This window comes from Jaculus jaculus, chromosome 19 (genome assembly GCF_020740685.1).
Source record: "Jaculus jaculus isolate mJacJac1 chromosome 19, mJacJac1.mat.Y.cur, whole genome shotgun sequence".
NCBI lineage: Eukaryota > Metazoa > Chordata > Mammalia > Rodentia > Dipodidae > Jaculus > Jaculus jaculus.
Genome location: NC_059120.1, coordinates 25781143 through 25797734, shown reverse-complemented (window position 1 = coordinate 25797734; position 16592 = coordinate 25781143). Strand labels below are relative to the sequence as shown.

The 16592-nt window shown below is 43.4% G+C and overlaps 1 protein-coding gene across 1 annotated transcript; it reads left to right on the top strand.

Annotated features, from left to right (window-relative positions):
- The first annotated feature begins 494 nt into the window (after positions 1–494).
- On the top strand, positions 495–1327 carry LOC101598605 (ZW10 interactor-like). Its single transcript, XM_012950002.2, has one exon. It carries the CDS (start codon positions 496–498, stop codon positions 1237–1239), a length of 744 nt encoding a protein of 247 aa, XP_012805456.2. The 5' UTR covers position 495; the 3' UTR covers positions 1240–1327.
- Positions 1328–16592: the final 15265 nt, after the last annotated feature.

Sequence of the window (16592 nt, the reverse complement as noted above, 5' to 3'; positions counted from 1 at the left end):
CGTTGAACGGGCAGACACTTTGGTTTCTGGGAACAGAAAAGCCTGATGGCACAGACCAGTCCCACATACACCTGAGTTCTGATCCCTAACACCCACATAACAATGCCAGACAGAGGCGCACAGCTACAATTCCAGCCCTGAGGAGGCAGGGACAGGCAGGTCCCTAGGGCTTGCTGGCTAGCCAGTCCAGCTTAACTGGTGAGTTCTAAGTTCAGTGAGAGACCCTGTCTTATAAAGACAATGTTCACAGCAACTGAGGACACTTTTGATTGACATCTGACCCATAAACACATGTGTACCCACTCACCGATGAACATGCAGGTGCACGTGCACACCATTTGCACATGCAAATAAATAGTTTCATCAGGGAAAATAAGGTCTCTCTTCCCCAGTAAATTACTTGAGCAAGTAAGCCTTCATCGCTAATCCATTTCATGTCCATCACTGTGCAGGACTAAAAGTGTCATTCAATAAGTACTCCTTAGAGCGCTGGGGATGGAAGTCGCGGCGAGCCAAGTGGCGAGGATGCCGAGGGTTCTGGCTGAGGTGGCAGATATCTTGGAACCTGTAGGCCTGCAGGAAGAGACTGAGCTGCCAGCCCGAATCCTGGCAGAGTTTGTGAGGAATTCCCAGAAGAAAGACAAGCTGCTCTGTAGCCAGCTTCAGGTTGTAGATTTCCTACAGAATTTTCTGGCTCAAGAAGATACTGACCAGGACCTGAACCCCCTGGTTTCTGAAGCCACAAGCAGACAAAAGGCAGCTGTAGCTAAAGAACAATGGAAGGAGTTGAAGGCCACCTACCTGGAACATGTGGAAGCCATAAGAAGTTCCCTGACCCACTTCCTACCACAGGTGGAAGAGGCCCAAAGGAAGCATACAGAGCTCCAGGAGGCCTTTGAACAGCTCCAGGCAAAGAAACAAGTGACCATGGAAAAGTTCAGAGCAGCTCAGAAGCAGCGACAACTGCTGCAAGAGAAGCATCTACAGAGTCTGGCAAAGTTTTCTGCAGAGGTAAAGGAGCGTCAGACAGGAACTAAGCAGAAGCTTGAACGGCTCTACCAAGAACTTGCAGCCCTGCAACAGCAGGCAGGGCAGGAACAGGATAAGCTGCAAAGGAACCAGACCTACCTTCAGCTCCTGTATACCTTGCAGGGGAAGCTACCGGTCTCTGCCAGCGTAGTTACCACAGAAGATGCCCTTCCATCTGGATCTCCTAAGGGATGGACTGTGAAGTCGTGAGTATATCCTGGTGTCTGACTATGATATGAAGGAGACAATCAATCTCTGGAGTCTTTTTCAGTTAAAAGCGCTGGTTCACTGTGTTGATCTGTTTTCATATTCTGGTGGAAGGAACTATGGTCATTTAAAGGAATAATGTCATGAGAGCTGGGATATAAATGGCTACTATCTTTACTAGTTGTTTGCCAAATCCACATAAGGCAAACATACTGAGCATAATTCAAGGAGGGAAGTGCTTTATTGTATTGTGGTTAGGTGCAGGAATATAATTTTCTTTTCAAATCAGGTTTCCTGAGTCCTTCTTTTGTGCTAAGAGAGTCCTTGCTTTTAACTGGAGGAGCTGTACTGCTGCTTTAATCCTGTTTTAGGATGACCTAGTGTTATATTCCTGACATTTTCTGTGCATTTCTTATGTTCTAATAAACATAATTGAGCATCAAAAAAAAATAAGTACTCCTTATAGGAAACTCTGATTTGTTTCATAAGTAGAGAGCTATACAATTTTAGTTCATTATGATGAGGGTTCTGATCACTCATTGGTTAGAGATTATTTCCTGTGGAAATAGAACACCCCCCCAAAAAAAGATGCAATCTACATCAAAAAAGAAATAGGCACCCCATGATCAGGGCACCTTTTAAGCCCTTACACTAAGGTCCTGGGTGGGGAACTAGAAATAAGAGCAAGATGACCCAGAGAGCCAGTGCAGATGACCGTGCACTGATGGTCAAGACTAGGGAATTCGAGTTAGTCTAAGATACAGTCCCCTGTGCCTGCAGCTTCATAGTTGTAGAAAAGCTGCAAGCAAGAAGGCTGTGGAGATGCCAGATGCTAAGGGGGATGATCAAAAGAAGCTAGACCTCCACTCAGAGCAGAACCTAGGACAGAGAAAAGAATTTAAAAATATGAATTGAGGTCTGGGGAGATAGTCCAGTGGTGAAAAGTGCTTACTGCATGACCTGACAACCAGAGTTTGCATCCCTGATAAACACAGATAAAGCTAGAGTACAGGTCTGTAATCCCAATGTTTCTATGGCAACGAGGGGGTAGAGGCAGTGGAATCTTGCAGGCCATATAGTCTGGCATCCACAGATGCAGACAATAGGAGGAAGGATGGACATACTTATGCATATGTTCGCTGTGGCACGTGCACACCCATACACACACATACACACCTATCAATTGAGGAGTTAAACTAATTAATATGTCTTTATGCTCTTTTTCAAACATCTAAATTATTTTAATGCAAGTGAGTTATACATAGGTTCAGGGAGAATATAAATTTAAACTCTAGCCATAACAGCTAATATGTTAGAGTTTCTCTTATATTCTTTTTGTATCTTGGGGACAATTTGTTTAGTGCCTAGCAATCTTATTTAAATTCATAAGCACAAAGTGAACACAAAACCTCTGTTGTGATTTGCCCACAGGGTGGTGGGCAAAACCACTGTTGTGATTTGCCCACAGGGTAGTTATTATCTAGCCCCTATCACCAGTGTAGATTTGAAACATTTTTTGAGAGAGAGAGAGAGAGAGAGAGAGAGAGAGAGAGAGAGAGAAGGCGAGGCAGGCCCTCAGCAGCTGCAGATGAGCTCCAGGCCACAGGCGCATGCATGGCATTGCAGCTACCTACACGGGACCTGGAGATTGGGTGCCTTAACTGCCCAGCCATCTCTCCAGCCAGCTTTGAAACTTTTGTAACTTGGATTTTAGAGCTATAGTAAGCCCAACCAACTCACCTGGCCAATGGTCTCAGTATGCCAGTTAAAGGCACAAGGAACGATGAAAGGCAGAGATTAATTCAGCTGCTGTGACCACGCTGGGAAGACAGCATGGTACAGTGAGAACCAAGCCCGTCCTCAGGGTGCTTACATGAGATTGACATAGAGGAAGACTTGGGGCAAGGAGCAAGAAGTGCGCATCCTAAAGCAGGCCTGGCGGCGGTTATGTCTGACTGACACTCTCTCCATTCCGGTTATGCAAGGTGGTGCAGAGAATTCCTCTTTGCCTACAGAGACAAGGTGGTTCTCAGGACATGATTTGTTCCAGGGTAAATCATAGGGAATTGCCCTCATTGGGGGAGGTCTCTGTCTACTAAGATTTGCTTCTCCCGGAATTCAAGGTTCAAAACAATGGCCGGTCCCTGAGCCTGCAGCCGTGAAGGGGGTAGAAAGGGCATCCTTCAGAGTCATGCACATGCCTGTGCAGAGCCAAGTAGCACTGTGAGCCAAAGCCAAAGAGACAGACGCCAACTGCAAGCAGAGATGCCAGGCCCTCCTCCTGCCTTTAGGTACCCAGTGACCTGAAAGGAGGAGTAAGCGCCTTTCAGTAAACACAGCTTCGGCATCCTTACCAGACTTCCATGGAGTACATCACCTCCAACTCTCTTCCCCTATTTTCAGTATAAGTGACCAAGTCATTGTTTCTTTGTAGGCAAGGTGTTTTTGGACATTTGATCTAAACATTATTCAAACACACATGCTTACCTTGTCACTCACGTGAATGAGAACTGGCCAGAGGCAGGGCTATAGCTCCAGTTTCCTGTTGCATTTGACCTTAAATTTTTGAAAAAAAAATTATATGTTTTCTGTAAAAACTAATAGGTCCTTCATTTTGAACTGTAAGTAAATGTTTAGTGGAGAGGATGTATGAGTGAGAAGTGCTGGTGACTATTATTAAAATGAAAGCAAGAAAAGTACACCTGGGATACTGATGCCTATCATTCAAGACAAGTTCATGAGAACACAGAACAATTCTGTTGTCCCTGAATCTTTCTCTGACTCAGGATTTGAAGAAATTGTCCTTCCACAAAATTAAGAAGATGCTAGAGCCATACTACTGGTGAGGTAGATGTACTGAAAATACCCATCCACAGGAAGAACAGGCAGCAGCAGCAGCTGCTAGAATCATATCCTCCTTGATTAATGTGAACTATCCAATTGATAAGGGCTGAATATAAATGTGTGGGAGTCATGATATCTCTGAGATTAAGCCAGTAATATCCTCTCAGAGTAGATCTTTGCTTCTTCTCATATTTATATTTTTACAGGCTAATAAAATCAAAGTATAAAAAAGAACTGGAAAGAAGATAAGCTTTGAAAAACAGCAACTTCAAGACAACAGACATGCTGTGGGTCACAGCTGGGGCCATGCCCCATTGTTTCCTGGAAAATTTTGGTTTCTGTTCCAGATAGGGCTGTTCTTAGCCTGCGATGGCCTCTCAAACCTTCTCAGAGTAAAAGGAGGAGAGACAGAAAGGGAAAAGGGGAAAGAGGAGAGAAGAAAGAGAGAGAGAGAGAGAATCCCTCACTTGTGTTTCTGCAGAAGCACTTGTGGGTTGATGAAATTTTACAGGGACAACTGGAGCTCAGTGTGAAGTGACAAACTGAGAAACACTGGAAGTGCTCGGCCCTTGGTGATGGGCATTTTTCAGTGTCTACCTCACTAGTAGTATGGACACACCAACACCCTGACAAAGTTCTTCTAACAGTCCTACTTCAAAAACATTGTAAGTAACTCTCTTGTCAATATTTTTTCTAAAAAAAAATATAGTCCACTATATTTTTGGTTGAAAACTGGGGTTCTTGGGTTTCGAAATGAGGGGACCATTGTGGCAAAAGCAGAGAACAAGCATCAAAGCTTCTAATTTTTCTGGCAAATATTTCTTTCATATTAAAATGTTCCTCAAAATCTCATTAATAAAACTACCACAGTTTATCAGTTCAACCAAGTGTATAATTATGTTATTGAAGGTTTCTTAATTTTTTTAAGCCCTGAGCAATCTCAGCATTGCTTTCTGCACAGAGCTTGTCTAATGGACATTGTCATTTCTGCACCTTTCCGCTGCCACTGACGCCACACCAAGGCCCCGGCCTCTCCTCCTTCAGTGTCCTATTACCCTAGACAACCCAAGAGAGGTGATATTATTTCAGGACATATCTGAAAATAACTTAAAAAAATAACCAACCACCTGCATGGCAGGAAAATCACAGGAAGCAAATAACCAGGCCTGCGTGAGTCACTGCCGCCTGCAATCTCGCAAAGTAATGAAACCAATTCCACACTTTGCTGGTAGTCTTCAACTGAAGGGTAAAATCCAAGAGGTTTTGATCATCCTGCAAGTGAAGCCTAGAAGAATTTCTGAATTTAAACAAAGAAGAGAAACGAGAGAGACCTGAGTTCATTGTTCTCAGCTATTTAATTGTCATCCTGCTTCAATATCCATCCAGGTCCTTGATGCACTAATGAACATGTGATGACCAAACTGAGCTCTAATGAAGAAAACTATACCCAAGTGAGGAGAGCTGTAATAGAGCTGTAGGACAGAGTGTGGTCACAGCAGCTGAATTAATCTCTGCCTTTTTGAGCTTGGGCAATCATTTTTTTTTTTTTCTCCTGATCATCTCTCCGCTGACTCAACAACTGCAATCCTAGGAAATTCAAGCCTCAGTCTCCATACATGGTAGCTAAGCCACCAGTCCCTGAAATGCCCTCTCTCAGTACATACTTATGAAAGGCAGAAGACACTACTTCCCCTGATGGAGTGGGCAGACTGAATGAGGTATGTGCAGAAATGAACCTAGTGGCCCTAGTCAGTGTGTGCATATTCTGTTTTCCCAAAACCAAATCCAATGAGAGAATTAGAAGAATGAATTTTCTTTCTTGAAATCTCCCTTCAAGTTTAAGCATTTCAGACAAGATTCAATAAAAAATTTTTAATCTAATTTTTGTGCCAGCAAAGCCCATATAAATCAGCACAAGCCCTGAAAAATTGAAGAGGCATTGTGTTTTATTGAATCCATAAATCTAAGAACTTAGCACTTAAAGAACAATTTTAAGCATTGCTCTCCTTCTCTCCCTCTCTCTTTTTAATAATTTGTGTGAGAACAGACAGGGAAATCGAGCCCAAGTGTATAAAAGCCTTATTCAAATCTCAGAAGCAAGAAATATTTAGGGAAAGAATATTGCCTAAATAAAATAGACTAACATCCCTGAACCCAAACCCAACAATTTAATGTCTGGATTGAAGATGTTAGGGGCTAGATTTAGGTCCCTGTACTAGTAACTTTTCTCATTGCTTTGGCCACATACTTTACAAAAAGAAGAAGAGGAGGAGGAGGGGGGAGGGAGGGAGGGAGGAAGAAAGGGAAGGAAGGAAAAAGCAAAGGAGAAAGGTTTTACTTTGGATCATAGTTTAAGGGCTGCAGTCAGTCCATCATGATGGAGAAGGCATGGTAGGCAATGGATCCATAGCAAAGGAAACACGGGGCTCCTGGCTGCTCAAACCTCAGCAGACTAGAAACAAAGTACTCAACTAGCTTCTTTGTCTTCAGGTTGGGACCCCAGCCCAAGGGATAATGCAGGCTACATCCAGAGCAGGTCTTCCGTCCTCAGCTAATCCACCCTGAAAGTACTGGCACAGATGTTTCCAGAGACGTATCCTAAATGACTCAAAAGTCCAGTCAATTTGTCAATGAATATTAACCATCACAGGTTGTATAGCAAATTCCTCAGAAATGGGGTTTCCCACCTGAAGTGAGGAAGGGGGCTCTGAATTAGGAAATCAAGTCTGGGAGATCTGAAACATAAGGGTCACATGACCACTTCCCAATGTTATAGCAATGATAAAGGACAAACTTTAACTGACATTATCTACAATTGAAACATTCCCTCCTTAGGAAGGAAGGAAGTTCTGGAGACTCAGGAAGTCAGCAATCTAGGAAAGGTTGAAAAAAAAAACCCTCCCTAAAGCTGTATAAAGGGAACACAACTGTTTGGGGATCCAATTAAGCTGCACCTAGGTCATGTAGTGTGTGCACACGATTCTCCGACCAGCTGAACTGTGTGTAGTGAGCTCTAGACTTCCCTGAGTCATCATCCAGGCTGGAGTGGGGGAGGGGAACTTTTAAGTCATTCATGCTCCTGCCAGCAACCCCTCATCCAGCTCTGTAAGTAACCCCAATAAACTCATGGGTTCACCAAAACTGATTTTGGAGTAATTTGGTCTGTCATCCGTGCTCTATCTGGGATGAACAGATCTGTGGTCACTCCTTGTCAACCTGACATGAAAACACATTCAGTCATAACATTCCACCCCAGCCCCTAAAGTCTCAAATTGATCAACTAATGCAAAATGCATTTAATCCTTCTCTAAAAGTTCCCAGGGGCTGGAGAGGTGGCTTAGTGGTTAAGGCTCTTGCCTGCAAAGCCAAAGGTCTTTGGCTCAATTCCCTAGGACCCACAAAAGCCAGATACACAAGGTAGTGCATGCATGTGGAGTTCATTTGCAGTGGCTGGAGGCTTTGGCATGCCCATATTCTTCCTTTCTGTGTCCCTCTTATTCTTTCCCAAATACATAAATACAAATCTTTATTATAATATTAATATTATTAAAAATAAATATTAAATTCTGGACAGTGTCAACACTGTTCGAATTCCCAGAGTCAGGCTGGGAGGTGATTCAGTGGATAAGAATACTTCCCACTCAAGCGTAAGGGCACGAGAGTGCTTGGAACCACCTGAGTTCAATGCACCAGGGCCCACATAAACAGCTAGGCATGACCACACACATTGATAGTCCTGTGGGGAGCGGAGATCTGGAGAATCACTGGGGCTTGCAAACAGAAAAAAAACAAACAAACAGTACAGTCAGAGAGAGTCTCTGTCTCAAGGGAAAATGTAGCTGAGTGATAGAGGGATAATTCCCAAAGTTCTCCTCTGGTTTCTACATGCCTGTGAGCACATCCACATGTGCACGTGCACACACCACAGCCACACATAATACAAATGAAAAAAAGGAAAAAGCTCAAAGTCCAAATTTTGTCAAAGAAATCTTCTAATTACGAACCCCTTTGAATTTTTTAAAGAAGTAATATATTTCCAATATGCAATGGCAAATTAAAGCCTTCCTGTTGTATAAACCACTACAGCATGTACCTCATTTGATTTCAGGAAAAATCTCTTCTTTGCTACTCCGGGACATTTCCTGACACCTGGTGTGAAGTGAAGCCTGTGTACTGTGGTATACTTGCCACAGAGATGCAGGTTTGTGAGCACTGTCGTGTTCCTGGGACTCAGTGTGCACGAGCACTTTGGAACTTGCCAGATATGTAGAATCTGAAGTTCCACCCAGATGTGATGAATCAGAATCCTCATGCTTGGCTGGAGAGATGGCTTAGCAGTTAAGGCACTTGCCTGCAAAGCCGAGGACTTAGATTCGGTTGCCCAGGACCCTCGTAAGCAGGATGAACAAGGTGGTGTAAGAAGTCAATTTGTCTTCTGGACAAATTGTTTGTCTGGAGTTTGTAGTGGCTAGAGGCCCTGGGGTACCCATTTTCTCTTTCACTCTCTCAAATAAAAATAATCATATTTTTATATATATGTATGTACATATATATATACATATATATGTATATATATGTGTGTATGTATGTATGTGTGTGTGTGTGTGTGTGTGTGTATAGATAGATAGATAGATAGATAGATAGATAGATAGATAGATAGATATAGATAGATAGATATAGATAATTTTTTTAAAAAGAAAATCCTCTGCCAGGCATGGTGGCATACGTCTTTAATCCCAGCATTTGGGAGGCAGAGGTAGAAGGATTGCCATGAGTTCAAGGCCACCCTGAGACTACATAGTGAATTCCAGGTCAGCCTGAGCTACAGTGAGACCCTACCTTGAAAAAACAAAATAAAAATAAAGAAAATCCTCATTTTCCCAACAAGGGGTGGGGGGAATGTATATGCTAAAGTTTGAGAACTGCTATTGTATGTTACTCTAGTACACTAGTCTTTCATGTGCTTCATTTTGCTTGCTGATAAAATGAAGTAGGTGGAGTGAGTGAACTGAAAGATCCTTTGCATTGTTGAAGATTTATAGGAAATCTGCTAGAAAACCCTTCCTCAGAAATCATCTGGAGTTTTCTACAGGGCTTCCTGGTTCCACACCATCTGCACATAAAAATGTGTTTAGTGGGTCTTTTCTGCCTCTAATGTCACTTTTTCTGTAGAAGCAAACCCAGTCAAACATTTCATTTCTCCTTGTCCCAAAGGAGTACATTAAATAAAGAGTATAAATAAAGGGGCAAGAGGATTATGAATATAGTAACAGATAACATGGAAGGAAAACAAAGATTTTAAGTAAGGACTTAATCCGTACTCTCCCTGTACAACTGCCAGTGTCTGCCAGCAAAGTTCTGACAGGCTGGTGGTTAGCCTGCTAGCGCTGACAGGGTTCTGGGATCCAAACTCAGGTACTTATACTTTCACAGCAAGCTCTTTATCCACTGATCCATCTCTTTAGCTCTGTATTTGTCTTCTTCTTACAGTACTGACATGCAAACTCAGGGTTGAACAAACACTAGGCAAATATTCTACCATTGAGTTACATATCTAGCTCTTTTGCCTTTATTTAGAGTAAGTGTATACATAATATTTATATACATATTTTCAAATGTGTTGACTATATAAGATATATATTTTAAAATCTATGTAATTAAATATGTATTTAATCACTGGTACTAAAACCCACAGTCTCATGCAACGCTAGGTGTGTCCTATAGCATTGAGCTATACTTGCAGTTCCAGAAATCATTTTCATGCTGGAACTGCTGTTCCAGCAGGGGTGATTCCCTAGTGTCATGGTCATCCCTCACTAGCCATTCTGGTAACAGACCAAGTCAACATATGGTGTGAACCATAATCAGCAACCCCTGCCTCTTCCTGCCATGTCACCACAACTAAAGGCAGGCTGTGCCTGTGACAATGTTTTTGTCTTTTTTCCAACCTAACTTTTGTTTGTCATAGAGAAGACTTAGGACCTGCTTCCTCAGAGGAGTGTGGCTGTTTGTTGTTTCTTTGTGTTTTCATTCTACTGAGGTTTAGATTTGGTCTCTTTACCAAGGGTTCATGGCTTATAGTAGGATTGGTCGCCGATGTGGCAATGTTCAGAGGAGGTGGGATCTTTTAAAAAATGGGACCTGGTAGGAAATCACTGGGTCACTGTGAGTACAGTGTCAGAAGGGACTGACCTAATACCCATAGACTTGTATTAGTTACAATGAGAGTAAGTTATAAAAAGGCAAGGCTGGGACCTGCCCAATCTCTGGTTTCCTGACTGCCATGAGCTCTCCTCCCCTTAGCAGTGCTTCAACTATGATTCCATCATGTGATGCAGCCAACAGGAACCTCAAAGCAGGTGGAATTAACAGTGTCACCACTGGAGGCTTTCAGCAACCAAACTGTGAACTGCATAGACCTCTTTTCTTTCTAATGTATTGAAGCTCAGATATTTTGCTATAGCAATGGGAACTGGACTAACACACCCTAAGAAGCAACCTTGCATTAACTTCTCTTACAGGGTTCTTTCCAGGTTTTAGATATACAAGATGTTTATCTTTTTTGTTCTACAAGCATCACTTGTGACTATCATGGTTATCTGTTGATAGTTGGGAAGAAGCCATTTTCTGCACAGCATTGCCATCATAATACTGCTTCTGTAGTCTGAGTTTTTAGTCCCAGGAATTAAGTGGCATTATAGTTCAAATCCTCTAAAATATATATATTTATTTATTTGAAAGAGAGAAAGAGGCAGGTAAAGAGAGAGAATGAGTGCACCAGGGCCTCTAGCTACTGAAAATGAATTCCAGACACATGTGCCACCTTGTGCATCTGGCTTACATGGGCATTGGGGAATTGAACCTGGGCCCATAGGCTTTACAGGCAAGTGCATTAACCATTAAGCCATCTCTCCAACCCCAGTTCAAGTCTTCTGAAATTTAGTTCTCTTTTATTGTTTTCAAATTATGTAAACTCTCCCCACACCCCTGACCAAAGAGCTGGAGAAACAAATACATAGTCTTAATATATGCTGACAAAAAACATTTTCAGCTCTCCATTAGTTTGTCTGTGACAAGTGTAAGACAAACTGGGTCAAATTTAAAACAAACATTAAAAACAGCAATAATGATTTTCTTCTTCTCTGGAAAATAACCATTTGTTTTTGCATTTTGACATTATGCCTCACACTTTGTATTGTACATTCTGTTAGAATTCACAAATGCATGTCTTATATCTGCCATTACAGTGTCCAGAATAGCATCGCTTCATTTTCACTTGTCCATCCCCTATCTTCTTCCTTCCCTCCTAGAAACCACTGATTTTTCCATTCCCTCCGTATTTTGAGACCTCTGTATGTCACACACTGTGTTAAATAAGCTAACCCCTCCTTTTGTCCCCAGCTTTGAGAATTTAACCCATGGGTCTTGTTCATGGTATGCAAGCATTTGACCTCTGTTTTTTTGTTTTGTTTTGTTTTGTTTTTTAATTTAATTTATTAGTTTTCTTTTCAGTAAATACAGGCAGTTTGGTACCATTATTTAGGCTTATCTGTGATCTCCCCCCTCCCATTAGACCCTCCTTGTTAATGAAAATGGGTCATGCATTGTGGAGTTAGCTCCCAGTTATTGGTATGATAAATGTCTCTGTAAATCATGACCCAACATGTGACTCTGACATTCTTTCCGCCCCCTCTTCCGCAAAATTTCCCTGAGCCATGTTGGGTTCATTTTTGGTCTGCTTCAGTGCTGAGGTGTTGGGGGCCTCTGAGGCTCTGGCTATGAGGCTCTGAGGCTCTGGCTCTCTGATTTGGTAGGAGTTGATTTTTCTCTGCGTTGGTCTCCTTCCCCTTTGTGCTGGTATCCGGTTCACAGGAAAACATCACCCTTGCTTATTTCGCCAGTTGTCCTTAGTTTCAGTTTCGACCTCTGTTGCAGTCCGGTTCACATTGCTGTTAGAAATCACCCCACCAAGAGTAGCTTCTGGGAAAAAGAGATTTATTTTGGCTTACAGGCTCAAGGGGAAGCTCCACGATGGCAGGGGAAAACGATGGCATGAGCAGAGGGTGGACATCACCCCCTGGCCAACATAAGATGGACCACAGCAACAGGAGGGTGTGCCAAACACTGGCATGGGGAACCTGGCTATAAAGCCCTTAAGCCCACCCCCAACAATACACTCCCTCCAGGAGGCATTAATTCCCAAATATCCATCAGCTGGGAACCTAGCATTCAGAACACCTAAGTTTATGGGGAACACCTGAATCAAACCACCACAACCTCTGAGCTACTCCTTCTGCCCTTAAGTAAGCCCCTTTTAACACAAGGAGATAGATGTGGTTCTCCCAGTGGACGGTGAAGGTCCAGAGTTTCGGGACTAGCCTAAGGCTCCACAGTGGACCAGTCAATGCTGGCATTTGAGCACAGGCAGGATGTCCTTAGAGCTGTTCTCTTGCCTATTTCAATATGTTGTTGCCACATGAGAGAGGTTAAGCCCTAGGGCTTGTTGAAAGCTCACCCAGACTCAGTGAACCTTGAGATATGGGTAGGAGGGCTGGAGAGACACTGCAGCAGTTAAGGAACTTGCCTGGGAAGTCTAAGTACTCATGTTTGACTCCCCAGGTATCATGTAAGCTAGATGCACAGTGATCCAAGCATGCAAGGTCACACATGCACATACGGGGGCTCATGTGTCTGGAGTTCGATTACAGTGGCTGGAGGCCCTGGCATCCCAATCCTCTCTTTTTCTCTCTCTTGTTCTTGCTCTCTTACATTAAAAAAAAAAAAGTCCAGTCTATTGGGCTTGTTAAAAAAAAAAGAAGAAGAAGGAAGAGGAGGAGGAAGAGGAGGAGAAGAAGAAGATGATGATGATATAGGTAGGAATTAGATGAAAAAAATGAGATACTAAACAGCAGTATTTGTGGTTAGATGTAAACAAACTAGGAAGTTAGTTTAGGACTAAATAATAATAGGACTCAGATTCCACAAATGGCACACCAGCCACTTCTGTGGGCCTGCTGTTTCCATGTAAGACGGCCAGGGTCCTTGGAAAGAACTTTCCAGGAGGGTAGGCCATTGGGGAGCTACTGACTCAACCAGATCTGCATGTCTGTGCAGGAAGAGCAGGTGTTCAAGGTGAAGGAGAAAGAGGCTCATATCTCCCTCTCTTTTTATGTGTGTGTGCTGGGGACTGAACCCAGCCAACACTCCAATACTGAGCTAAAATTCTCCACCCTGCCATCATTTTATGGTGACATCTGTATTTTACCTGCAAGTTTTCAGTTCCTCTGAAACTCATCCTGAGACACTGTTGATTTTTGGTGTGTGTGTGTGTGTGTGTGTGTGTGTGTGTGTGTGTGTGTGTAAAGCACAAAACAACAACTTCCTAGTGTCAGTCTTTGGGTTCTATCTCATTTGAGACACGACCATCTCATTCTTGTTCACTGCTGCATTCCCCAGGATAGCTGATCCACAACCTTCCAGGAAATTTTGCTGTCTTTGTAACCTTTCTCACCATTGGTGTGGTGTGGCTGGGATTACAAAGGTTACTACAGCTCTGGCTTATACACGGGGTCTGGATATCCATATACAGGCTTGCTTTGCAAGCAACTTGTCCACTGAACCCAAACTTTTTCTGTTGTATAAAATTAGCCACTTCCATGTCTTTCACCTTCCCTAGCCTTTATTTGTCTCTCTTCCTTTGAAAGACTGAAAAAGGTTTTGTCATAGTCATTTAAGTCATTCGAACTTTCTGATTTGTTGATAACATATTTTAATGAGTGAATTTTAGTCCTTGTGTTAACATATTTGAACAGTGAATAGTTTGTAGTAATTGGAAATTAAGGATTGTTTGATTCATTATTGAAAAATTTTCAGTTATTTTTTTCTTATGAGTAGAGAGCCCTTAATGGGAAAGCCAGGAAGCAGTAGCAGAGTAGAGGGTCAGGTGTCAGCAGATTGAGCCTCTAGCCAAATAAAGCCCAAGGCCCTACTTGTATATAGTCTAATTGATGCATTATGACTATGACTCTGGCTGTTTTCATAACCAGACTTGAGAGCTTTTTATACAGACAATATGACCTACAAAACTGGAAAAAAATACTCTATGTTTCCTTATGGAAAAATTTGCTGTTGTTGATGATTTCTAACTTGTTGAGAAGGCACAGTAATCAGCAAGTGATAGAGAAACCAAACAAGTTCTCAAAGACCCAGAGCTCTCACATCCTAATTCTGGTCTTCCAATTTCCCTTCCTGCCAAATTCTTTGTCTCCCTCCAGCTCATCCTTTTTTTTCCCTCTATACCAAAACCTCAGTAACTAGAGGACATTTTATATCATACTTTCATTCCATATTTAATTACACTGTGGGTGGTCCTTCATGTATAACCAGCCAGTTTCTTTCAGATGTCTTATCCATTCTTTATTTCTCCCTCGATTCTTGCATCTTTTCTCCCATGTGATCCAGAAAGAGGCAAACAAAGAAATGACACATGCAATATGTAAGTGTTATAGCAAGATGGACTAACCAAAATGGAGTCACCAAAAACAGCAGGATGTCAAGAGATACCAGGGAGTGGGTCATTCACATTCTTCAAGGAACCACCCCAGCCATTATCCCTCCCTTGCCTAAAATGCCCCCAGGTCTAAGTTTCCTCCCGGCTTATCTCCCAGATCACCTGGTTACTGGTCTGGTGTCACACCCTGGCTATCTTAGATCTCCCCTAAAGAAACCTTTTTTTACTTCCCCCTTCCTCATCTCCCCCCATCTGAAGAGCTCTATATAGCCCACTGTCTGCCATCCCAATTCGACTGTGCTCCACTCTTGCAAGTCAGTCCTGGCAGCTTGTGCTTTTCCCTAATAAAAGCTTCCATCTTTGCCTCAGAGTGGTCTCTGTGGCCTTGGTCACTTCCAAACCTTACTCATGCTCATGACTCATAAAAGGCTTCCAGTTGCCTTTGGTGGCCAGACCTCCTTTCCCCTGACCAGACCACCAAGTTGTTACTCAACCCTCTGAAGGCTTCAGACCATTTCTGCCTGATAACAGGCTCTCACACCCACTACAATTTGGCCTCACTCTTCCCTTCTTCTTCTCCCTCCTTCTCTGTAAGTGTCCATTTCGGGTTGGCCTGTCTCGGGTTTCACCCCTTCTCGTGGAAGCCATGCCTGCATGCCAGGCTATACCCCTCAGCAGTTAGGCCCCAGCCCCAGGTCTCAAGAAAGACACACTCTTGAAACCTTGGGTCTCTTGCTCTCTGGTCTACCTACCCTAAGGGATGCCTTTAGGTTCAATTGCACCATCTCAGGACACCACCTCTACCTCCCTGCTCTCTCTTTCCCTCTCCCTCCTGAGCTCTCATCTTCCACTGCCAGATGCCTTCATCTTCCACAGCCAGGAGCTTTCCCGCCTGTGCGATGCCCTTGTGGAGGCTCCAGCCCTTGCACTTCCAGACCCCCAACAGCCTTTTCTTTTTTATTCCACAGAAAAATGGGGTATGGCAGCGAGAGTTCTGGGTCAAATGAAGGGCCCATCCTTTGCCCCTGTGGCCTGTCTCTAAACAACTAGGAACCTGTGTCCAGGGCTGGCAACCATGCCTACACACTCTTGCTGCAGCTGTTCTTCTGGCCCAAGAGGCACAGAAATTCACTTCTGGACAACTCACTGTCCTCTTCCCCCACAGACTTAAAGATCTACTTTCCAACTCTTGCCTGTCTACTCTGACCCCATCGAAAATTCAACTCTTTCACATCACTTTCCTTGATAACCCTGACATCACACTTGACTATTGTCCTCCACTTAACCCTGCTGCCCTCCTGCCTCTACCAAAACACCTTACACACTCCTGCTTAGAGACCCTAGGGGAACTCACCTACCATAATCCTAGAATCTATCTTCTCTCCCCAACCCTGATCACACCTGGTATATAGATGGCAGCTCTTTTACTGACTTACAGGGGCCCCGGATAGTGGGGTATGTATTATCTCAGCTGACCAGATAATAGAGACTGGCCCATTGCCTAAGGGGAGTACTCTAACCTTGGCACAAGACAAAACAGTTAATATCTATACTGACTGTAAATATGCTTTCCATATTCTACACCAGCATGCTGCTATCTAGAAGGACAAAGGCTTCCTCTCAGATAAAGGAACCCCTGTTACTAACGGACCCCTTATCCTTAAACTGCTCCATGCCTCCTATCTTCCTACAAAGGCGGCTGTCATTACTGTAGGGGACACCACCTCACCTGTGGCCAAGGGAAATTCTTTTGCAAGACAGAGTCTCCAGGGAATCCAGCCTCCACAGCATGCACTAAGCGTTAGCCTTCTTCCTTGCTGCTATTCCCTTCACTCCTTCACACACACCAATTCTAATGAAACTCGGAACCACCCAGGAGCACAAGGCTGGCTACTCCTGAGGGACCTATACTGCTTGCCTGATCTCCAAGCTACTACCATCCTGACCCACCTACATAACCTGTGTCTCCTGACCCCGCTCCTTTTCCACCCTTGCCTCTCCT